The 24,721-nt window shown below is 38.9% G+C and overlaps 1 protein-coding gene across 2 annotated transcripts in view; it reads left to right on the top strand.

Annotated features, from left to right (window-relative positions):
* The first annotated feature begins 6,648 nt into the window (after positions 1-6,648).
* Positions 6,649-24,721, top strand: part of FIGN (fidgetin, microtubule severing factor) — a 104,645-nt gene continuing 86,572 nt past the window's right edge. The window contains exon 1 of one of the 2 annotated variants that reach the window (XM_033007883.2): positions 6,649-6,787. Coding sequence is in view for 1 of the 2 variants with exons in the window: in XM_033007882.2 (XP_032863773.1) it covers positions 7,694-7,718 (25 nt within the window). In the remaining variant the exon portion in view is untranslated. Of the gene's footprint in view, positions 6,788-7,623; positions 7,719-24,721 lie in introns of those variants that run through there. The other variant, XM_033007882.2, reaches the window with a different exon arrangement.

The raw sequence follows: 24,721 nt of genomic DNA, 5'->3' as shown, positions 1-24,721 counted from the left end.
TCAATAACATGGTGTAGGAGTAATACTTAGAGCAAGATATTTGTCTAAGAGTAAAGGAACTTTTACTCATTAACAGAGAAAAAGTGGGTAAAAGTCTTCTCCTAAAGCAACAGCAAATAAAGATCTGTGGGTATTTTATCAGGCATGCAGATTGCCTAGCATATATTCTATTAGGTAAACTTTTTTACTGTGCATATGTGAGATTTTGAGCAATTCCAGTGTTCTGTTAAATGTTTTTCTTTTCTTTAATTCCTAAGTTAATTCCATTAATTTGTAGGGTAAATAAGAGATTTTATAATGTGCATTTGGAGATGAAATAAAATGCTTCTGAGAAGAGCATATAAAGTGCTTGGAAAAAGAACTTGGGAAAACAATTCAATTTTGTAAGAATACTATTGTTTAATTTTCACCATTCCACTCCCCCTCTAAAATAAAGTGATTTTTTCTTCCTAGGCAATGACTAAATTTAAGTCATTAAGTATTAAGTAAAATACATATTTGTTATTGGTAATCATTAATTGTAGGCTCTTACAGTGGGATACTTAAAGTCAAGGTTTCATTGTAAGAACCTTTCTCCACTTGCTTGTAACTTTGTCAAACATAAACCACTGGGCAGCAATTTTCATGCCAAATATCTGCCTTGGGCTATTTTTTCAAAACTTTCAGCAAATATGGTCAGCTGTTTCTCAGAATGCATTGAGGGAAAATCTGTTTTGCTCATGTTATGAAATTTTTGAAATATTTTGTTGACTACTTGCTTGTAGTAGGACTCAGAGCTTGGGAAAGAGATATCCCTCTTTCACGAGCCTATGAAAGTCTTCCTCAGTCTGGAGAAATGTGATCCTCTGTAAAACTGCATATTTCATTTACCAGCTTCTTCAACAATTCTGTCTGCAGTGGATGTATTCGTTCCTGGGGCTTGCAGATCTGAGCAGGACTTGCTCTCAGATTTCTCTTTTCAATTGCCAGTGGTGCTAAGTACATAGAGAATAAAGGTGTCTATCAGATGTTCTCGGCCTTCTTCCTGCAAATCATTGGACAACATGGAATAAGAAGCAGCTTGACCAGGATGCAAAAAAAGGGAGAGCATCAAGGAAGGGAGGGGAAAAAAACAAAGGAAAATGTGTTTGGGCACAGGAAAAATGCACAAGTCAAAGGTCACAAAATGTGACAGTGGTTTAGGAGAAGGACTTATGAGTGAGACCGGTACTAGATAGGGGGGCAAATGGGAAGGATTGCGATTGAGATATGGAATCAGGGAGGGAATGAGAAAGATGTTGGCACCAAGACAAAGATGGTACTTGTAAAGGACAGAAAGGAGTTAGAGACAGGAAAAAGAGAAATAATGTGTTTGTCATTCCTGTGCCTTGGTATTCTATTGTCACTGTCAAATGTCTCTGAATCCTACTGGCCTCATGCGGGAATCCCATCCTCCTCTAATTCAAATTAGAAGAGGCTATTTTAAATGAGGAGAAAAAGTTATTAATGTGCTTGTAAAGGCAAATGACAGGGATTAGTGTGGTTCTTACCCAGTTAACAAACAACACAGTGAAAAATGAAAGAAGACAGAGAACAAAAACCCTAAAAACATTCAACTTCTTCCTACAGTTCCCCAAAAGGGACTTTCTGTATTAAGGTTTGCTTTTTAAAAAATGGAGAAATTGTATTAAAAATGCATTTGCTACCAAAGTAAAAATATTAAGCACTCAAAATTCAAGAAATGCCAGAAGGTATAGGTCTTGTCAGATGTTTATGTGACAAACATCTACATATTGTTCTGTTATACAGGGCACCTGCTAAATGAATATTTTTGTTGGATATTGTGAACAATTTCTCCTCTAGGACTAAAATGGTAAATGGAAGTGACTTCAGAGACCAATAGTTTTCTGATGCCAAAAGCATCAAATATTCAGCAAGACTGTAGAGAATGACCAATAAAAGATTTGGCTAGAAATCTCACTGAAATCAAGGTGACCCAGTCCCTATTCCATAGAAGTGGAAATGAACAAACAAGAGAACAAAAATACTGGAAATGCTGTCTCTTCAAAACCCCAGAACCTAACTCAAAGATGTTACAAGTTGTAAAAGTTTCCAGTTTTTACATCAGCACAGTAAAGATGCAAAAAGTGACTCTATGGACAGATGTACTCAATATAAAGGTTTTTTTTCTGACACAGTCAGGAAATATATTAAATATGGACTATGGTCAAGTGATGTTTTGTGATGTTAGGTACTGCCCAGTACCTAAGCCAGCATGCTGTGTGCTAAAGGAGTCCAGGAAGACATTACGTGTTCCTATCTTAGTAACTGACCTAGAGTTTGGCCACATTTGAAGCTTCAAACTGTGCAGAACAGCGGCATAGCTAGAAGGGAGGATTTAATCCCTTGCAGTCTCCTGGGAAGAACCTGGAAGCAACATGTAACAGTATTTGGAATGCATTCCCCTTCTGTATTTGACGATTGTCACATTGTTTGCTATGGGGCTTGTTTAGGGCATTAATGCAACTAAACGTTGGTTGCCTGGATGCAAGTAAGGGACATTTACTTCTCATCTATACTTATCAATATTTTAAGGCCCACACATTGCCTCTTGGAGTTTCAGCTCCAGCAAGCTGAGGCAGCCATTGCACTCATGCTGCCACACAGAAAGGTGGTCCCAAAGGGCAGTCAGTGAACCCTTAGCTAAAGAGACTGAGGTTTCTGTGACTGATCACTCTAGTCAGAGAGAGAAGACCTCCTTCCCACCTGGTAAGGGAGGCCTGGGAAGGTCTGTCCTGCTACACACATTCTGGAAATGTCCCAGAATGTGGGATCTAGACCCACCTCAGCTTCTCAGTAGGGATCCAGGTGGTATAAATATCTGATTTGAGTTGCCCGAGCTCTTAAACAGGTTTTGCTCTTAGCAAAGGAAGAAAATAGTCTATGTATTCACTAATGACCACAACTCCAAAAAAGAGTGCTTGCAGGCCATTTATTGCAGCACATCCTAGGAGGCAATTATAGCTGCGGTTGCCCCATGTGAGGTATAAGAGTGGGAGACTGAAGGGATTCCCCAGCACATAGGGAGGAACTCAGCCAGGAGGCCCTGCCCTGGAGGTCTGCACTGCCAGCGCACAGATGCTGCAAACTGTCAGCATTGAAAGAACTCTGGCATTGTCTGCCACTTTGAAAACTTGCTCTCGTTTACAAATGAAATCCATGTAATTAATGTAGAGGCACTAAAGACTATCTCACAGAACACTGCTGTTTTTATTATAGCTCTTGAAAACCTTTATTAGATATACTAAGTAGTAACTACAAAGTCTGCATGCATCACATCAGCATCCCTCGGAGAACTGAGTCAGTAGCATAGATCTTTGTTTTCTGGGATTTTTGTTTTGTTTTGTTTCACAATTCAAGTGGTTTAAATGTTATTAATCTAGATTTGCTGAAAAGGTCTGTGAACCTTTCAAGGCGCCTGGTCTGAGTTTGGAGTTTGTAACAAAACCTGAAACCAGGCAAGTTTCATGTGGTTTTGAATTTCATTGTGAACGTTTCACCTAGATGTTGAAATAGGCTCAAAGTAACATTCCCAGTTTGAAAGTCTGTGAGAATTTCCCATTCAAAAGGATCAAGAACTGTTTGGTGGCATTTTAAACAAAGAGTAGAATTCATCCATGTACTGATGAGCTGAACAAGGCCTTCACTTCAACCTAATTCAGACCTCAGGATGAGGACTTAATATGGTATGTAAACCTTCTGCACAGAGGTGAATGTCAACCCGTACAAACACATACTGCATGGCTACTGTTTCAACTCAGGCTATTTTAATGTGGCATGAGAAGCCTGAAAGGAAGAAAAATATAGGTATATAAAATGAAAATACTGAGGTTAATACAATATTAAGATTTACAAATATATTCTTCACTGGCCAGAAAATTTCAAAAGCAATGGTACCTATCTAATAACGCTTTATGATAGTTGCCATTGTTTTTCTATACCTACAAGTGATGGAGTTCTGAAATCATGCAAGAAATTCACCTTTCACTTGAGAGAAAAAGTGCATAGTGCCATGGTTTTGGAAAAACAAAACAAAACAGGAAAATGAATCCAGATGTATAAAATATCAAAGACAAAAAGAATCACTTTTATGTTTAACAATATGATTTTTAGACCAACCTGATGACTTTGGGACCATGACATCTTATTTTCAGTGCTTGGTGCTGGCAACACTAGCAGAGGCAATATGCTGTGCAGCAGATTTCAGCATCTGAGACTGTTAAGTGTAATAATATGTCTACTTTGGTCAAATTAGTGAACACCAGAGGCTCCTGGTGTGCTACCTGCATTTGGAGCTGTTGTCTGCTTGCACTAATGCCAAAGCTGCTACTTAATACTCATGAGCTCTTGTAGGAGGGATGATGGGTGGCTATCTGCACAGAGAACGGGCTGATCCAAGCTATGGGCCCATTGCTCGTAGCCACCCAAAGCTGAGGGCAGGGAAAAGGTGTCAGGACATGCTGCAGACTGGGAGACAGCAGGTGTGGTGGTGAGGTTTCTTGTTGCAGGCTGCTCTGGGTGGCTGTCTAAAAGGAATTTCTATAGACTTCTGTTGCTATAGCTATGCTGTGAGTTCTAAAAATAGTTCTCTATATCCCAACGTTCAGTTAAATTGTCTTTCCACATGTATGTTTTGTTTTAGTTGGGACATAATGGGAAGCAAAAGCAGTCTTGCTAGCATAAGCTGTATCTGCTCTAGAAGCAGCTCCTTGCTTCGAAACACCTTATTATTCCACTAGCAGTGCTCTCCTCATGTAGCAGTGCTAGCATTATCCCTAGCTGTCCAAGTGAGCTGGGAACACCCTCCATATCCTTAATAAGCAGAAGTTTGTCTTGCTGTTTTGTTCTTCCCTTTTATTTCCAATCTCTAGGCACAGCTTTGTTACCTGAGGGGCTCAGGCCTCCCAAAAGTCTTCAGCTTGTGAAACTCATTTTGAGTTGACTGAATCACTTCATGGGCCACATTAATCAGATAGGCCTTCCTTTCCTCTGTTTCCCTCTTCCATTACCCAGTAGGATGGGGACTGGCTGACAGCTCACAGCAGCTTCTGCTGGCAAACTACTGAGTTTTATTTCGGCCTACTGTATTACTGAAAACATCCAGGAAACCAGCCCATTCCCACTCCTACAGATGCTAATCCCCTGGGACTGGTCTCCTTTGCCTTCTCCAGAGCCCATACTCCCACTGCATCTTCTTTTTTTCACTAAGAAAATTGAATCCGTCTCTTCCACATCCAGGATGGATGAACAGCCCTTCCAAGCCACCTCAACTCCTCAGCAGGACCAGGAAGAGAGGAAGTGAAACTGCTCCAGGAGGACCCAAAACCAGAGCCCAGGAACAGCATCCGGACGGTGTGGCTTCTGCCCCGTTAGAAGAGAAGGTAAAAATGCTGTGATAGTCCCATCAGGTGTAAAACCGGGAACGTAGATCTATCTCGTGGGAAGCCCTCACTTGCCTTTCCACGGCTGCGGTAACGGGGAAGTGGGCACGCAGAGGTGCACAGGGATTATGTGGAAGGGAGCAGGGTGCCCGTGAGCACCGGTCACGGCGGGTCGGCCACGCCGGAGAGAGACAGAGAAAGACCCGTCTGCGAGAGACAGCATAACCGGTGTGTGAGAGGGAGGGCCCAATTTGTGCTGTGTGGCCACTTTATGCCTTTCCTGCCAGCATAAAGAGGCTGTAAAGCCCGTCTAACAGCCCCCCGGGGAATCCCTCTTATGCAAGGGGAGTCCCCGGCAGCTGTGGGCCGGGGTAGCTGGCTCCCTGCCATCCCCCGCCGAGCCGGGGCTGGGGAAGCGCGGGCGGAGGTGTGGCTGCCGGGGCCCCTCAGCCATTGCCGGCTACCAGGAATGCCTCGCCGCGGCTGCTAGCAGCCGGGCTCCGGCGGGCAGCTGGCTGGGGCTCCCCGGGAGCAGCGCGGGGACGGGGCGCGTCTGCGCGGCGCCGGCCGCCGCCCGGGCCGGGACGAGCCCGCCGGCGAGCGGGGCACTTCCACCCCGGCCATTTTCCTCAGGCGGGAGGCGGTGGCGGCCCGGGAGCCCCGGCACCGGCCGCCCGGGGACGCGGCGCAGAAGCCGGCCGGCAAGGGCACAGCCGCGCAGGCCGAGCCGGGACCCCCACCGGCCCCAGGCGGGGAGGCGCGGGGCGGCCGCGGCGGAGCTGGGGGGGCGGCCGCGGCGGAGCGGGGGGAACCTCCGCCGCCGGCTCCCTGCCCGCCTGCCCCGCGGGCGCGGGCCGCCGCTAGGCCCCGGCCCTCCCCCCCCGGCCCCGCGCCGCGGAGCTCCGCCGCGCCCAGGGGGGAGCCCCGCCGCCGCGGCCGCGGCGGGAGCCCGCTGCCCCCCGTCCCGCCGCCCCGGGAGCTGGAGCGGGAGCGGGGCCGCGGCGCGGGCGCCCCGCCGCCCCTCGCGGGACGCGGCGGCCACGGCGCGCAGGGCCGCGGAGCGCCCCCGCCCCCCGCGCCGCTCCCCCTTTGAAAACTGATCTTTGGCTCTTCGCGTGAAAGTGATTTGAATTTGGCTCGGCGGCGCTCTGCGCAGGCGTCCAGCTGCTGGCATGCTGGCTCCTTGCAAAGCAGCTGTTTTGGGTTTGAAATTCCAACATGGCAGAGGCTGCAGTCAGTCTTCCCTTCAAAAACTTGGAATGATTTCAAATCATAGGCACCTTCACTTAACCCGAGCCCCCATTCATCAGCAAACACATCGGATCGATGCTACTCTAACCTATCGGGTTCTTGTACCAAATCTCCAGGTAAGAGGATTTTTTTTTTTTCCTAGTCTTCCTACCATCGTTTTAAATTTTATTTAATCTTAAAGCTCTCCGAGACAGCCGCGTATTTTTTTTAATCGCCTGCTCGTGCCCTAAATATTTTGCCTAATTTGCAGTCGTTTTATGATACTAAACACTCTGGTCTGCTTTCCTAATCGTAGTCTGGAAAGTACAGATATACAATCGCAGTGCATGGTTTTTCCTCCTTGATCATTGCCAACAATAGTAGGCAGATTAAGAGTTCGCGATTGCAAGCTCCCTCCCTACCTCCTCCTCCTCCTAATTGGATTTATTTTTAAGTTGCATTGAAAATAATAAACCACAGGTAACGCGGGGCTGGACTTTGAGGCAACTAACTTCTGAGTAAATAAGTGCAAATAAGAATCTCGCAAAACAAAAGTTAGGTTTAAATTGCTGTGTCTCGGCTGGGGGGGGGGCACGAATATGTCAGAGGAGCTGTTGCAGTAAAATGTAAGCACATCATCTTGGAGGGGGTACAGCGTGGTGGGCGTATTGTTGGCTCAGAAGGGAGAGAAAGATGTATAATTTAATGGTATATACAATCCACTGATCCTATTACTATCCTCCCTGGAGCTCTTGTTAGTTTCAATGGGAGTGAGTGGAATTGACATGGACTTGCATTCCTGGTCATGTGCTTTTTTTTTTCCCCTTTCTTTCTTCTCTTGTGATCTGAGATCCCCTTTTTGTTGATGTTGCTTTCCCACTTAATTATATGCATGTAGGTTAAATGAATACCTGACGAAAGGGCCCACGTTTCAAGGCAGTGACATTTGATAGCTGAGAGGAAAAGTGGCTTTAATGAAAAGCAACCTTTGGAATTCCTGCTTGTGAAAAATCCAATTCAGCTTTTTGTGCTGCCAGCAAGAAATGATCAGTAGCACCAGTGTTTATGGTATGTCCGTTTTGGGATCTACTTCCTTTGCATCTAAATAGCAAAGACAAATTTAAATAGCATGATAATGCACTGAGGACTCTGCATGCAAGTATTTTGTAATAAATACCTAATGTTTAATAGCGTATTTTAATTTCTGTACATATAGGCATTTTTTTTCTCTTGCTATCATTTGTTTATCATTTCTGCTTCGATTGTAGCATTAGTTTTGTCCATTGCATTGATCTCAGTTGTAAAACCTAAAGTTGCATGTTACTAGTAGTGCACTATATACACCACTGAACTCCAATGGTATGTAAATTAGTAAAACTCGGTGACTGGAGAAGGCAAAAATGCGTAGCAATGAATATATATACCTATACATCTATGTTCTCATACATACATGCTTAAAATGCATCTTATCCTTTTGCAAACTAATAATTTCTAAGTATTTATTTGAACTCTAGCTGCTTTTCCCTCTCTTACTCTCAGTGTAATCATCTGCTAGAGGTTTTAACTGATGTGGGGTGAGGGAATGTTTTGCATGTAAACAAACAAAATTACTGTTGTGGCCGAATGTTTAATACTGTTTAATAAGTGGTATTTTATGCTTAGTTTACAAGTGTCTGGTTCCCACTGCTCTGTTCTCAATGTGTAACAGAATGAAATAATCAGGTGTTGAAACTGGCTTCATTTTAACGGTCACTCTCCAGCCCCCCACGCCACCCCCTCCTCCAAAAAAGTCAGATAAAATGGAGCATGGAGAATTTCAGTAGATCTTGTGGTGCAGTAGGTATGTCTCTAGGTATGCAATTAAGTCTAAGGAACTAACAACAGAAGTGACTGTTAGTCTGTTTTGTGAAACCAAAAAGGGGTACATTCACTTTTAATTGCATGTGGTAGCATCAAATAAGGATGGAGGGAGAGTGAGTGAGTGTGTGTGTGTGTGTGTGTGTGTGTGTGTGTGTGTTTGGGATAAGGGGGAGGTCTGGCATGTGTGGCTGATGATCTCTCATAATAACATATCTGAATGCAAGAAAGAAATTGAGAGAGCAGTTGCACAATGTACACTCCTATTTTAGTGCTGTAGGTGACTATATTGCTAAACATATCCCAGGTGCTATATGATGGGAATGATCTGATTGCATTTTGCATTTAGAACTTGTTGACTTTGAAGCGATCAATAAGGCGACTGTTTATTTTAGATGCACATAATTTGCCCTGAGAAATGTTTTAAGGAGGAGAGCGAGCGAGCGAGAGCGGAACGTGGTGGTTTTTTTTTTTTTTTTTTTTTTCCTAGAGCTGTTGGAGCGAATGTGATTGCCAGATGGGAGATTTCCCTCTGTGATGTTAAAGCTGTAATATATATTCAGAGCAGATTGGACTGCTGCTTGTGATGAGGAGGATATTACATTTATAAATTTTAAATCGGGAATCGGACAGTAGGCTGAGAGCTCAAATTGGATGGTGTGGACAGTTTGGACTGTTAAATGCAATTCCCAGATAATAATAATTATTATAGTAGCAGTAATATATATATGTATAATAAACATGATACTATTAGGCAGCTACGTATATATTCTCTGGTACTTAAGTATATATTTCCAAATATTATTTCTCTTCCCCCTCTTGTTAGAGATTGGAGGTGGTTGGGAGAGGGCTTTAAAAGCCCACTGTTAGGAGAAATCAAATGTAATCAGGTTGCTGTCTGAAGAAAAGTTTTACTACAATTCTTGTTGTGGATGCACCTCTTTCTGAGTTTTTGTTTTGCCCATGTATGTGGTCTGACAGTGCCACAATCCTGAAGGGCTGGAAAGTGGGAACTAGTCACACTCGAGCAGCTCTGCTGTTGCAAATTAAAAGTGTGTTGTGGTCAGGAAATGAAAGCTACAATGTCTCTTTTGAACAAGTCGTTTATCAAGAGAAACATCTATCAAGCAGTGACTTGTCACATTGATCCTCTAAAAGTTAGGTCCGAAGTGGAAGCTGCTTTGATGTTTTTGATCCCAAATTTATAAAATTGAAAAAGCTGGAGAGAGTAGGACTGATTTGCACTTAAAAATGACTCTGCTCTGGGCGTGACAAAATCATCAAGTATCTGTGATACAGAGCTGGTAAACCAAGGAGGTATCGGATCTTTTCCCTAATTTTTATTTTCATGTTGAAACTTTAGCTTTGCCACCCAGGCATCTCTTTTCATACTTTCAGAGATTCTCTCTGTATATCTCTGCATTATTTCATTGAGGATATTTTCTTGCTTAGAGATACATCTGTTGCTTTCAAATTGAACCTTTTTCCATCGTTTTTGTGGTGGTATTTATAGAGTTCAGCTTGAGAAGGCAATTTCAGATTTTTTTTTTTTTTGTCTCATCTCAGTCTTGTTTCTTTTTATGTATTTGTAGTCTCAGTTTCCACCTCTCCTCCCCATGAAGCAAAGTTTCTTTTACTGCCAAAGTAATGTTTATTGCAAGTAAGGTACATTTGAAGGTATCTGTTTGCGCAGCTTAAAACATGTTAGGAGTCCTGTTAAATATGTCTTCCCTTTATCCTCTTTTTGTTTCCATTTTTGACATAAGAACCACACTTTCATTTTCAACAGAAGCAGTGCATTTCAAATTGAATATAAAATTGAGATTTCAAGTAACAAAAAAAAAAATAAAAAGGACCAAAACAAAGACTTTTATCTGTACGTATTTTCAACCTTTTAATTGTTTAGCAACTTTTTAGAAAAGTTTTTAATTTTGCATGAAGTTTGTGTTTGGATTATCAAGGAATCCCTTTGGCAAAAGAGGATTTTGTTGTTTCTTTGTTGTTGGGGTTTTGTTTTCTTTTCTTTTTTGGCTAAGGTATGAGCAAAATCTTCCTTAAAGCAGGATGCTTTGACTTCTTTTCTTCAGTGTCATAAATGAGACTAATACTGCTTATGGATACTTGATAGAGACCCATTTGCAAATAGGCAGCAAACAGCAGCGTGGTGGGAGTTTTGGTGAGTGTTATACTTGCTAATTAATCATGTTTGAAATGAAGGAATCATAGCATGGTAATAAAGGCTCATTGTTTGATGTTTGTAACAGGATGTGACTCCTACACAAATCTGGTGGGTTTGGGTTTTTTGTCATTATTTCCCCCCCTTCATAATAAGATACCTTCAGTACTCGATCAAATTGTTTTTATTTATTGCAACATCAGTGAAAGCACAGGGATCATTGCTTCTCTTATTCTATCAGTATTTTAGAAATAAGAAGCTTGAATTGTTATTAATATCTTCATCATACAGTTCATGGTAAAAAATGACAGTCTTATGTCATTCGCTGTTCTTTAAGACTTTTTTTTATTTAAGCACAGCCAAAAAAATCTTTGTGTGGTGTTTTGTTTGTTGGTTTATTCGTTTGTTTTTTTTTTTTTTTTTTTTCTTGATATAAAAAGCCTACTACTTTTTTTCTTATAATTGATAAAATGGCACTTCATGAACTTTTGTGCCCTACTTACTTAGGCATATGTAGTAAGAGATAGCAACTAAAAATATATTCCGGAATAGGTTGTGTACTAGCCCTTTAAAAATTAAACTGTAAAACACTTGGATAGTGTTTTTTTTTCCTTGTTTTAGTTTTTAATATGGCTCTTACCAGATGCGTCATCTTTAGGCTTTATTGTTCACCTTTCAGTTAATAACTACTCTATGTGATAATCTCCTTTAGACCGCAAAGCTGTAGTTTCAAAATTTAATTAATTAATTAACGCTATTTTATGCTGCATGAACAAGGTTTGAAATCTACTTTTGTTTAGATGCTCTATTCCTTTTTAAAAATATAATTCCTAGAGGAAAATGATTCTGTGCAGTTCCTGTCAATATATTTGTTCAATGAATGCATACAAGAAGCATTAAATAAAATGACTAATCTTCCCGTAGTCTTAATCATCAATTAATAGGCTTATCTGCTTGTTAGAAGTGTGTTTAATGGTACAGAATCAGTATGAGATCTGTGTATATGAAATATTTGTATGTTGTTTATAACAGAATGAGTTTTGATCTAGCATTCCCAGATCTAATAATAGAAATATTTGGCTCTTTGCCCTCAATCAATATATCCCTTAAGAGAACAAACTTCACATAATACTTTTATAAAGTGCCAGATGTATTGATACTGAGTTGATAAACTTAATTACTGGGGTTTTACATTGATTCATTGATCTTATGATTGGAGGAAATTGTTCTGCAGACATTTCTGAAGTATTGAGGAATATTGTATGTCAATAAAGCTTGATTAATTGATCAGTCATCACCTTTTTCTCCTCCTGAGTCATTGATAAGAAAAGGCATAAAAGTTACTGTAAAAAGAATTTGGAATAAACTAATTAGAAATTCTCATGTGTTCTTAACAGAGCAGATGAGAAGCAAAATCTATTCAGGTGGAAAAGAAAATCAACTTTGAAGTGAAATTGTGTGTATTGGGCCTGATCCTTAGCTGGTGTAAAATAGTTTAACTTTAAAGAGCTACAGTAATTTACTGCTCCCAGAATCTGGCCCACTGTGACTTCCTTTTTTTTAAGCTTTTTTTCTTCCTTTTTTTTTTTTTTTTTTTTTTTTTTTTTTTTTTTGTGTGTGTGTGTGTCTTTTAGTACCATTCTTTGGCTTATTAGAAGATGTTTTAAATCAGATGTTATGGCTACCAAAATATATGGAATTTTAGATAAGCATCTGATCCAAAATGAACAGTATAGCTATAAAAGTAATTTGAAGAGCTGTAAATTCAGGATTGTGTATCCCTGATATTGTTGCAGAGTATTAAACTCTTGCTGCTAGAGATGCTATCCTCTAAGTGGAAACTTATCTTCCTTACGGGAAAGATCACTTCAGGGAACTCTAGGCTGGGAAAAGGCCTGGAGTTTTTTTTGTTCCTAAAATATTAATAAAAATTTTCCAATACATAGAATTAGTTATAGGGATATTTTCCAGGTGAAAAACCTTACTGGAGTACTTGGTTCCATTTCTGTGAGGCATGCGACCTTTTCACCCCATGTCAATGATATTTTTATAGAGTGTGTGAGAAATGTGAGCATAAAAAAAATTCCTTAAGATCATTCAATTTTTCTTTAAAAAAAAAAAATGTCTCTGAATCTCAAAAGAACATACACCTCTCCCATAGTGAAACTGCTTTCCTTTAAAGGATGATAGCTAATACAGAAGAACAGAGAAAATCCACTTGCAATATGTTACCATAGGTTCGACAAATACAATCTTGTCCTTCAAGTAGCAGAGAGTCCTAGACTGTAATGGAGGTCAAAGGAAATCTAAGGCTTTCAGTCCTTTAATAATTGTACCTGCCACCCCCCTGATCAGCATGTTAAAGAGTATGCGTGTAATATGTATTATGTTTCTTAGAAGATAATTTGTGTTTGCAGCAACCTACTAAATACAAGTGGACTTCACTACTATTGCTTCTAAATACCTGTTGATGTTGGTCTCGCTGTGTGACAAGTGAGGGTAAAATGTAAAGAGAAATAGTTGGTTGATCTTGGTGACCAAAGTCTTGAGAAGCTGGGGTGGAGATCGGGCTTTGACAGGTCAGTTTGAGAATGGGAAGAATACTAGAAAGTGCAACCTGCAGAAAGCACCACTGATTAAGAGCACACTGAGACGTCTGCAGTGATGAAAGCGCGGAGTCTGTGCTTCCCTTTTGCTGAGTTATATTGCTATGAGGTATCGGCACACACAGTATGGTAATAACAATATTGTATGTCTGTTCCTATAGTGCTAGTAACAGTACCTGTCAAACATATCATAATACTGAACTATCTGTTTAATCATATAAGCAACACTTCTTACTACAATGGCTGTTGTATTTGTACAATAGAAGGAACAGCCAAGCATTATTTTTAAATAGTGGAATAAAACTTTGTTTTTTAAACTGTTTTTCTGCCTATGGAATAAAGTTTCATCTATCTCAGCTAAAATTAAAAATAATGCAACTACAGATGAATGTCGTGTCACTGGCTAATTTTAAAAATATTTTCTTTATAATAGTCTATGATGCGTGTAGTCCGATGCGCCATGAAACATTGAAATAGCAATTACCATTCATATTATTTAACTGTTACTGAGAAACATACTGCTAGTATGTTGTTAGTTAAATTATAAATATTCTGAAAATGATATGGACAAAAATGCTGAAATTACTTTGATGTGACAGCACACTTTGGTGATGCAATTCCATTTTTGCTCCAAGTACCTTGAAATCACATATTGCTTGGACTTTGTTATCTGTTTTTAACCCTTTCATATTCTACTTTTAACACATCATGTAGTCTTTGTGAAAGCATATGGTTCATTTTCTGTATATGAATTGCTCAATGCATGAAGATGTATGCCACAATTTATTTTGTGTGATATTTTTGAACGTGTGCATGTGTCAAGCTGGTTATAGATTGGTGATGATAAATTGGTGATGATAAATTGGTTTCAGTAATCTGTATCTTATTTGCATTAATACTCTAGCAGTAAGAGCATACTGTGGTCAAACTTCATGATCTAAGATAGCTGTCTCACATCTAATTAAGCAGGGTTTGAATGAGTGATTCTCCAGTATGGGTCATAATTAAACTTTTTGTTTCTCATCTTCAGTGTGATAAAATACTTAAGGGACACATTAATGCATATTTGCGTAACTCCTCCTAATTTAAACGGAATCTGAAAATGAGTATTGAGAAGACATGGGAGAAGGGGCTGGACCTGGCGGGTTACAGGGGTTTGTGGCAGGAATGTATTTTCATGCCCTCATTCAGGGTTTTTTTTGCCCGATTTAGAACTGTTGTTTGCCTTTTAATATGTTGGAAATATAACATTTCTGTTTTCCTCTGAGAGTTTTTTCCTCTTCTGTCTCCTCCATTCTAGCATACAAACAAGTCATTAATAAAAAGCATTTATACAGTGAGCTTGAATTATCACTTAATAAAACTATGAGAACTCTACTGCTGAAAAATATTCCTAGACAGTACAACAGATGTTACTGTGTGTATGTTTCTTCTGGAGACATGGTGAGGGGAAGAGCCAACAAATGCTTTATATTACTGACAGCAGAGGGTGGATGGGAATGATAAAGTTATATGCAGAAATTATTAATCTCTGACAATAGTATCAATATTGACATTTAAAATCTTATGAACTGATAGCTCTGCTGTACAAACTTATGTGATTGCTGTGCTTTTACATGAAAAGTAGCTATTTATATACCTTACAGCTCAGTGTGGTCATGTTGAAAGTATGAACTTACTCATCACAGATTCTGAGAAAGTGCAGGTTAATGTCCTCTGTCTTCTTTAGATTTACCTGATTACTTAAGCCTCCTGTGTTGACAGAGAAAGAAACAGCTAGTTTCTATGCTGGAAGAATAAAGTTTGCAAGCACTGACTGATAGAAGGTATCCCATTGCGATACCTAAACCAAATTTTGAAAAATCAAGCATCCTTTTCAAGTAGAACTTGAGAAACATAGAAAGGAACAGCAAAGCTGTATCTGAACATACTTGAAGGTGCACCATTTACTTTCAAAAGAGATCTTTCCCATCACTCATGGATAGCTCCACCATGAAGAGCAATATCAAAAGATCTCAGAAAAGTAACAATTCTTTTATGTCTTTGGGAACTCAGATGCTTATAAAATTGTTTCTGAGAAGGAAAAGAATTGATCCTATTTTCCTTGTTGTTGGCATTTGTGGGCCACATCACTATATACAGTATTGTAGAAATACACTCTGGCATATGAATACAATTCTGTTTCCTCTTGCAGCTCTAAAAGAATAGTGCAATGTTTTTATTAATCCTTTCTTTCACTCTATAAAATTGTTTTATTTAAAATACACACAGAGTTTGCTGAACTGATAGATTAAAATAGAGACATTCAAATGTGTGTACTGTTTCTATGAAAGTAATATATGCTTAAAGTCACCTGTGATAATCTGATCTGGATGTCCCCATTCACAGTCAGAGAATTGCTGGGTTTAAACTAGCAAGATTTAGTTACTTTTAATATGAAAGGAGACTGTAAATTTGCAAACTCTTCATCTGAATGTACACTTAATTTACAAAATTAAGTGGGTTTATGTTTACTACTGTTAGATCTGCAGCTTTATTCTAACTACACATCCATGCTAGTGCTGTATTGAGCATACTATAAATAGGCAGATATTCTATTTTAAAGATAGTAATTTTTCATATCTTTATAGAATTTCTGATAATTCTTTATTGCTTACTCTTTGCCTTAGATAAAGGCAGAAATAAATATATTTTGGAAACAGTTCACGCAGCAATTAACCTTTTTTAATCATTGATTTTCATTTTGTTCTTTGACTTTCATTAATTTCATTTCAGTTCATACTCCTGTCTTGTGTAGGCGTACTTTATGCTACAACACTGGTGTATTTTTCTGCTTTCGGTTTAAAAACTTTAGCAATAACATTAACTTAGACAATACCATAGTAATCTTATCAAGAAATTTAATCTATTATTCAGATTAATGTTAGTGTTGGTAGAGACCTGAAGCTGAAAGTCAGTAAATCCTATGTAACAAGGGGTATGGAGCACTTCTCATTATTTGGCCCCTAGCATTTGTCAATGCGACAGTCATATCAAAGGCACACTTTAATATGCAGAGAGCATCTTTGTTGAGACACATAGTTAAGCAAGTCTGAGAAGCCTTTGTTTCAAGCGGGTTTTAAATTATATTTTAAAGTTGGATGTAGGTAAAAGGTATCTCATCATGTGCTTGTAGAGACTGTGAATAACTAGTGCCTTAATGAATGACATTTTAAAAGTTTTCACTAGTTAGAAATGTTCAGAGTTATAATGTGATATTTCTTCCATCGCCGAGCAGATTATCCATATGGTACAGAATAACAGACAAACTGACACTAGTACTCATTTGGAGTAATAATTTTCATCACAAATTAAGGAAAGATGTTTTGTTATTGAGTAATTAGCAAACACACTTCTTTTCTCCACCCCCAAGGTGTCAGCTGTTTAGAGATAGTAGAAGTCGTTGCTTTCATTCATGATGGGCAAGTCGTTTTTGGCTAAAGTTACTGTTCCTTTCTGTTTCAGAGCTGCTACAACAGCTGCAGTTTGAGCTTGAAGGCTCTGAGTGGCTGAGATAACATCACATAGTATTGCATCTCAGCAAGTGCAATTCAGGTTTCCACTTTTGAGTGCTCATTTACCAGAGGCGTTGAGTCCCTGTAATTTGTATTGACTTTGGATATGCAGGTGTGCAACAAATCGTAGAAGCCAGGTGATGGGTGTTATAAGGAATTTCCCCAGAAAATGGTAGGCATTAGCTTTATTTCTACTTCTTAAATGCTACAATCTCCCTCTTGAGGTATTAATGCTGTGTGATAGAGTAAATAGAGCTTTTGATTTTTCCTGGTGGTTGTAAGAACATGTTTTAAATTCATTAGGACAAGAATACACGTGTTATGTAAAGGTATAACAAATGACTCATTTATGATTTTGGATGGAGGAAACTTTACACTCAGTTTGTTATGGTGTAAATGTTCCAAGGAGCAAAATGCAGAGTAGGTGATGCTGTTCTAATTGCAAACTCTCCTTTAGTTACCTTCTCCCTCCTCCTGATCCTCTTCTCCCTTCTCCTTCCCCCCCCCCCCCCCCCCGCCCCCCATGGCTTTTTTAAACAATTACAGGCATTGTGCTCCTTAATGGTACACAGTTACTGTAAAGATAGATGTCCTCAAATAATGAGTTTCTAATAATAATCAGAGGGAGTTAGATTAAACTGGTTTTGTATAGAAATCTTACAGTATGAAAAAGTACACCTAAAACCCTGAGATATATTTACAGGAGCTAAGCCTATTTACAGGGGACTAACCCAGTTTTGTATATGTGCATATGTGTGGGGATGGGGGAGTAGAGGTGTATGTTTGTATATGCCTACATTTTTGTTCACCTGCTTTAAAGATTTAAGAATAAGATTTTTTTTTTCTACTACAGATTTCTATTTTGCTTTGATAACAGAATATGTTTTAAAATCACAACATACCAATTAGCTTATGCGTTCACACTGGAAGGCTTCCATCCCTTCAAATGACTTCTAGCCATGTTCTTTTTTCTGTTTCTTCCCCATACCCCACTGTCTTTTTTTTTTTTTTTTCCCTCATGAGGTTTGTTACATTAGATTTGTTGCTTCCTTGTTCAAAAGTTCTGAAGGGAAGTAAATGAAAGCACCGAGTACAGTAACAGATAATTGTTACTTTAAAGAGTTGTCACTATATTGGCTAGGAAAAATATTTTTCATAACAGGGACTGGATCAACAAGGCTGTACAATAAACAGAACAAAACAGTTTAACTTATGGTTTAGAAATATATATGCCGTTTAAATGGAAACAAACCCCCAAATCTCCCACATACCTTTTGGGGTTTGGTGAACAAAAGCTCACTTGTACACTCCAAATTCCCCTGGGCCTCAATTTGCAATACCATTATTTAAGCCTGGCTGATATAAACCCATTGCAGAGAAACAGAAGCTCTCCTTCCTGGCTTTTCAAAGCTGTTCTGTGCTCCCCTCTCTCTCTGCCTGCCCACGTCTCCCAGCCCCCCGCCCTGTTCCTAGCCTCTTGGTTTTACCCTGCCACTGTGAAACTCTTTTGTATTTGAAATATAGTAAATGTAGAAATACTGTGCTTCTAAAATCCAGAAAAGTGCCATTCTGCGTGGTCTTACTGACATCTCTACCAACACACGTGTAATTCTATCTTCTGACTAAGATCAAGGCTATAATCATTTTAATATCTGTTGTGTTCTCTACCAGGTGACCTGCAGTCTTTCATTGTAGAGATAAGAGACTCTGATATAATAAGTTATTTCTTCTCTAAGTCTGATCTTATAGGAAATACTAGCCATAAATTGAGGAGAAATTTGTGCCCACTTAATATGCTCCTGGGGTGCCAGGCTCTCTGGATATTTGCTCCTGAGTACAGTACTGGCATTGTTGGATGCTCAGCTGGAAGCTGTTCTGGAGCAGAACTGGGTTTGGGTGTAACCCCTAACAGCAAATACAGGAATCACTGTAGCTTTGATGCAGCATTGAGTCTTACAACTGTATTTATTTTGCTGGCAGTTTAGTTGAAAGAACAACTGAGGTGCTCTTCTGAGCTTTTGCGTTAGTACCTGTTAGTGGGAAGAGTTAAGAAATAGATGAGCTGCGTTCCTGAATGTGGGCGGAAGGATGGTGAGTAATACATGCCTTGGCATGGCATCTGACAGAAGCCCTTTTTTTTTTTTTTTTTTTTTTTTACCCTGCTCTAGTTTTGAAAGGTGTGAGGTATTCTGATAAGTAGAGGGGAAAAAACAAAAGGGAAAAATACATCCAAGCAAATCATTATAGCATATCTCAATGACTGTGCTCCACACTTAGATTTAATTAGAAGGCAACTGCACTGGAAAACTGGTCATTTTAGTCATAGTTAACGACTGATTCTCTCCTACCCCCAATCAGAACCGATTATATGCTGTGTTGTATAATGTGATTTCTACACGAAAATTAAGTATGAATAGGCATGATAGTATTGTGTAGTTGCAATAATGAGGTTTACATTAATGATGTTAATTTATCATTTAACTATCCTTTTAGAGGTGAAAATAACTATTTTCCTTGTGGTTTTTCCTTTTACTATATATTCCAACCAGTATCAAATTGGAGTATTTTGTAAATATTTTAAGCAAAAGACTGTGACTAGATAACTATTAACATGTTCATTATGTGGTAAAAAGGCACTGAAAGAAGTGAAACCTTGTATATCTATGTTTCTTATAGGATAACTACTTTCGGGAGGAATTTCTTTTATGTTTTAATATAATTTACTAGTGTATGGTTTCTAAAGTGTCATGGATAGTTCAATGCTGGATTTCAGTCAAGCAAGTTTGTTTCCTGCTTAGCTGTAATAAGACTTACTTGCTGTCAGTAGTAAGATAATAAGGATAAAAATCACGTACAGTTTAAGAAAAAAAAAAAATCTATCCATTTGCACTTGTGCACCAAATTCCACTTGGTGGTATGCTTGTTGGGCTGAGTTATTAAGTGCTAATCAACTAGCGTATGATTGACTAGGTATATTAGAGCTTTTTACCTACAGCCAATGCAAAATTTGACCCTGGTTATACCCTGAGATGTTTTTGCCTTTAAAAAGATGCACACTTTATGAGCACACAGGTGGGTGATAAACAAATTTATTGTTGGTATTTGTAGGGTGTGGCTCCATGTTACAGTAAAAGTAACCTGAATCTGAACTGATGCTGAATAGATTTTATTTTTTTAATTTTGAGTCCACAGCCCAACTGTGGGAATTGATATATCATCTTAAAATTTCAAATCTAAATTTTATGCACTGTGCCAAAGCACCCATGAGCTCATTAAGCAAAGACTTTTTCAATTATATCTTGTGTTTATGCATGTATTTATACTTGACAGGAATCCTATAGAGGTTTGGTTTGTTGTATTAATACTTGCAGTGTCTTAGAGTACATAAAATATGCTTAAAAAAAAATAAAAAGAGTAAGCACTGCTTACAGATCCAGTTCTGGTGGCTGCCTCTGAATTTTAGTCGCTGCTGAAAAGTTCCTTGGCCAGACATCCAGCCTCTAGAGGGCATGCCAATAACCTCCTCTGCCAGACCCTCACCCGCACAACCATCAGCAGAACATTTTAATACTGGCACCTACAGAGACAATCCCATTTGCATTGCATAGTACAATTTCTCTGTGTATTCCTTGTTATTCCTGGAGTTTTGCTATAGTAAGTGATTTGCTTTTCTTTTATTTTCTTTGTCTTTTTTTTTAACCTAGGGGAAGGCTTTTGTATTTGTTATACTGTTTGCTCTTTTTTTTTTCTCCCTCTAGTGTTGATCTTTATGGAAGTAAAGACTCAAATCCACTATGGTATAATCATATGGCTCACTTAGAGTTATTTCTTCACCTGGTTGAAATCTTTCTTTAGGAATACGCTGCTCTTTACTGTAGTAGAGACTACGGAAGCCAGTGCACAGTATTTGAGACTTGCAAAATTAGGTACTAAAATTTGTTATGTACCAAAATATAGATAATAAATAATTCAGGTGGGATTAAACCCAGTTAACCCTACTCCAGTTGCCCAGATTCAATTGCTCAACCATTTTCTCTCACAAAATGCCGTATTACAGCTTTTTTTTCTGCTATGGACTGTAGTTACTGACTGATATTTATGTGAAGTCATACTTGTTCTCCAACTCAAATGTTTGACTATAGTTCTCTACTCCACTATATCACCATTAGAAATCAGGTTTCCAATGATTCAAATGAATGATAGTCTGCTTTAAGTTTTCCTTAGATCTACTGATGTAGGACAAACCAGCAAGTATTCTTGGATTTGGTACCATAAATGAAGACATGCCCCAATTCATACTTTAGTTTTGGTTTAAGAACATGAGTATGTTTAGGGAGAAATACATACTTAAGAAAATTTTGTCACATCGAGTGTCATTAACCAAGTATATCACTTTCCCTAAAAGCATACTGGTTTAACTTGGGCACTTTCTGCCTGAGCATTTTTAAATATGAGTTTGAATTGAAATGTCATTGGAGCATGTACACTTCAGAAGGAGGAAAATAACTCCTTCTGATGACTTCATTAAGTCGTCCAGGTAGTTGAACAGAGAGGCCTGTTACTCTGGGCAAACTTTGCTTTTTAATTGCATGAATACAGCATTTTAGCTACACATTTACTGTTGAGCCATGAAGCTTAACTGCGTTGTTGAGTTTCTATGTTTAAGTACAACATAAGGAAAAACAGAAAGAATCCAACAAAAATTAAGGGGGTTAGGTTTGTTTATTTTGTAGGTCACCTGGCCTATAATCAGGAGACCTAAGCTCAATTCCTATTTAGCTTTCCAACCTTTTCTTTAAAAGTAATTTAAGGGAAAAAAAAAAAAAAAAAAAAGGTTTATGAAGTGTATGGTATCTGCTTTACAGGTGATACTGGACCAAATTTTCTTGGTGGAGTTTGACAATAACCATTGAACAGTTTGGAAGATTTATTTAGTATGTTCCTAGGTTGATGCAAACCCATATGCAAAGTTTTCCATTGCCTCAAAATGTCAGAGTTTTTGTCAGTCTAAGGATAATTGCCATTTATGGAGATGCCAGGGAAAAAAATTTCCAAGACAGAGCACAATCTGTGAAGGTACTAAGTCACACTTTTTATGTCTTGATCACTTGTGGCCAAGGGATAGTTAACTTACTGGAGAAATAATGGTGACATTGTTTTGTGATTCATCTAATCCACTTTTTCCCAAGGGGTTGAGATGGTCACTAGTATGTTACTTCAACCTTGGCATACACCCAGGTTGCTAACTTGTTCCTTCCTTCGGTGTTGCATGTTGGATCTGTGCAGTAAACTGCCCAGCGTAACAGAAACCTCAATAAAAAAGGATGTGTAACACCTGGAGGGCAGCATGGTTAACTCCTTTACAAACCTAATCTCTGCAGGGTTAGGGGTACTCTTAGAATAAGCTTTAGCTGTCATGGAAAAGTGTTGGAAATATAGTTAGGGTATCTGGTCAGTCTTAAATAACCAAGTTTTTTGATGACAGAGTTGTTTACAGTCAGACACTGTCCCCGCTGTTCTGCCTGAGAGAGAGTAATCTTTTTTTTCCTAACTGCCAGTAGAGAATTGGTATCATCCAAGCATATCCCTCATCGTTATCCTCCAAACCTCAATATCTTGGGCCTTTCTCTTCCACCTTGTCAAATGGGTGGCTTTAACAGCTTGTTCTGAAAGCCAAAAATATCTGACTGTGTTGAAGTGAATGGGGGGAAGCAAGTCTTGGAGCCAGAAATGTCACCGTGAGGGACACCGGTGGCTGTGGTCCCTCCTGCGTGCCAGTGAGGTGCCCACTGTGGAGGGCCTCGACCCATGTCGCCCATGGCATTGCAGTAGCAGGCAGAGCTAACTGACTCTCTGATGGATCAGAATAGCAGGGACAAGTGCATGTGCTGTGAATGTATTGGTACAGTTTATAGGATTTTTTTTTTTTTTTAAAAAAAAGTAATTATGCGGGGAAAATAATTCAAAATTAATTCTGATGGGAAGCATTGAACAACTCAAATATAAGCTGAATGGATGGTCTCCAGTTTTTGTTGCTGGAAGGGTATGTGCTGTGCCTCTGGCCTGAATTTAGAAAAGTGTGAATTTTGTCCTTGTGGTGGAACGTTGTACCTGTTAAACATAGGAGAGGGGAGAAAAACGGCAAAGCTTTTTTTTTTTTTTTTTTTTTTTTTCTCCTGAACAAATGAAAGCAAGAGCAAGGCCATCTTCATATTAGAATTCAGGCTCCAAATTTCTCTTTAAACCATTTTTACTAGAAACAGTAAGTTATAAATCATCTAAGCAATTACCTGAACACAGAAGATGTTTCTGGACTACAATAATGGCCCAGCCCAGATATTTACAGCTTAATTTCTGTTCATGTGCACTTGTCCATAAATGGTCCCTTTTCTATTTCCAGTTCAACAACTGATCCACTTATAGTAGAGAGTGATTTAAACTTGAATGATGGCAAAATGTGAATAGAGACAATTTACCTTTGGAAACTTTAGAGTCCATTGCCAGTATTTAAAACGTAAGGTAACTCTTGAACAGAGAATGATTGATCAGTAAGTGCCCCTTTTTATATGTTATATTCTTTATTTTTTTTAATCCAAATATATGTATAAAATCTGATTTTATACCTTTTTTTTTTTTTTTTTTTGCTTAGCTTTGCTGCAGTTCTGAGCATAGGCTTTTTTTTTTTTCTTTTTCTCCTTTTAATGGTATGCTATCTAGCACTACTTGCATTGCAAGCCAGGGTATCTAACCTAACTTCCCGCCCCATTCGTGTGCTCCTCCCAGCCCCATTGCTTGAAACTAAACAAATTGAAAATAATGATTGGTAACCATCTGCTGTGCTGAAATTCCACGTACAGCAGTTAACTCCATTTTACAAAACAACTTCAATCTAGTGAATTACAGTGCAGTTCTTGGTGGCAGCAGATAGCAACAAGCAGTTTCGAGTTCCTCTAGACAAAGCAGTTCACGTAGGGATCATTATGCAGAGTCACTTGGTGGTGTTGGGGGGTGGAGGGGGATGCTTTCGCCATCAGACAGTTCGGTGTAATGCATTTGAAACTAGAAGGAGTCTAACCATGGCCTAATTGTTTCATCTGATTAAAAAAGAGGCCAGTCCATAAAACTGCAGTCAGGCGATCTTGCAAACGTGCGCCCTTTTAGTTCGGTTTTCTGATGCTGCAGCGCAAGGCGATGAGTAGCGTGTTCGGCTTTCAGTCACTTTCATGTGACTTTTGGAGTGCCCAAAGAAAACCTCAACCAAAAATTAGATTGCATAGCTGGTCAAACTGTACAGAAGAACAATAATTATTCATGGAGTTTCTATTGAAGAAACTCTTTTACTGATGCCGAACTGTAGCAAGAAGCACTCTAAATAGTGACGGACTGACGAACAGCAGATATTCAAATAGTGTCAGACTACAATGTAATATTAAAATAGGTATCATAATCTTATATGTTTTTAACTCAATTTCAGTTATTTGAGCTTAGGTTTTGATGATGTATAAAGAAAGTTGCTTAAAATGGGCAGTATATTGAGTTCAAAGGACCCATACAGTTCATAAATTCTCCGGTGTCTACTGGATTTTTCATCAGGGAGACTTCCAATAAAAATGATCTATTTTAGAAATAATATTGTTTAGTAGGTTGAAATGTAGTGTAATAAAATTAGACCTTCAGTCTTCTAAAGTTACTACTTAGATGGCACCCTTGGGATGGTAAAATGGCTGTATAAGCAGATGAATCAGACAGTTTCACTGATGGATACATTTGTCAGTCTCTGTTACAGATATAATATATTCTTATATCTGTAATCCTGACACTGTTACATCCAAATGAAATCAACATGAGGTTGTCATCTTTAAGCAAATATGTTAAGTG

The sequence above is a fragment of the Tyto alba genome, unplaced genomic scaffold, assembly GCF_018691265.1.
Source record: "Tyto alba isolate M040663 unplaced genomic scaffold, T.alba_DEE_v4.0 Super-Scaffold_7, whole genome shotgun sequence".
NCBI lineage: Eukaryota > Metazoa > Chordata > Aves > Strigiformes > Tytonidae > Tyto > Tyto alba.
This window is presented reverse-complemented; position numbering and strand designations above follow the sequence as displayed.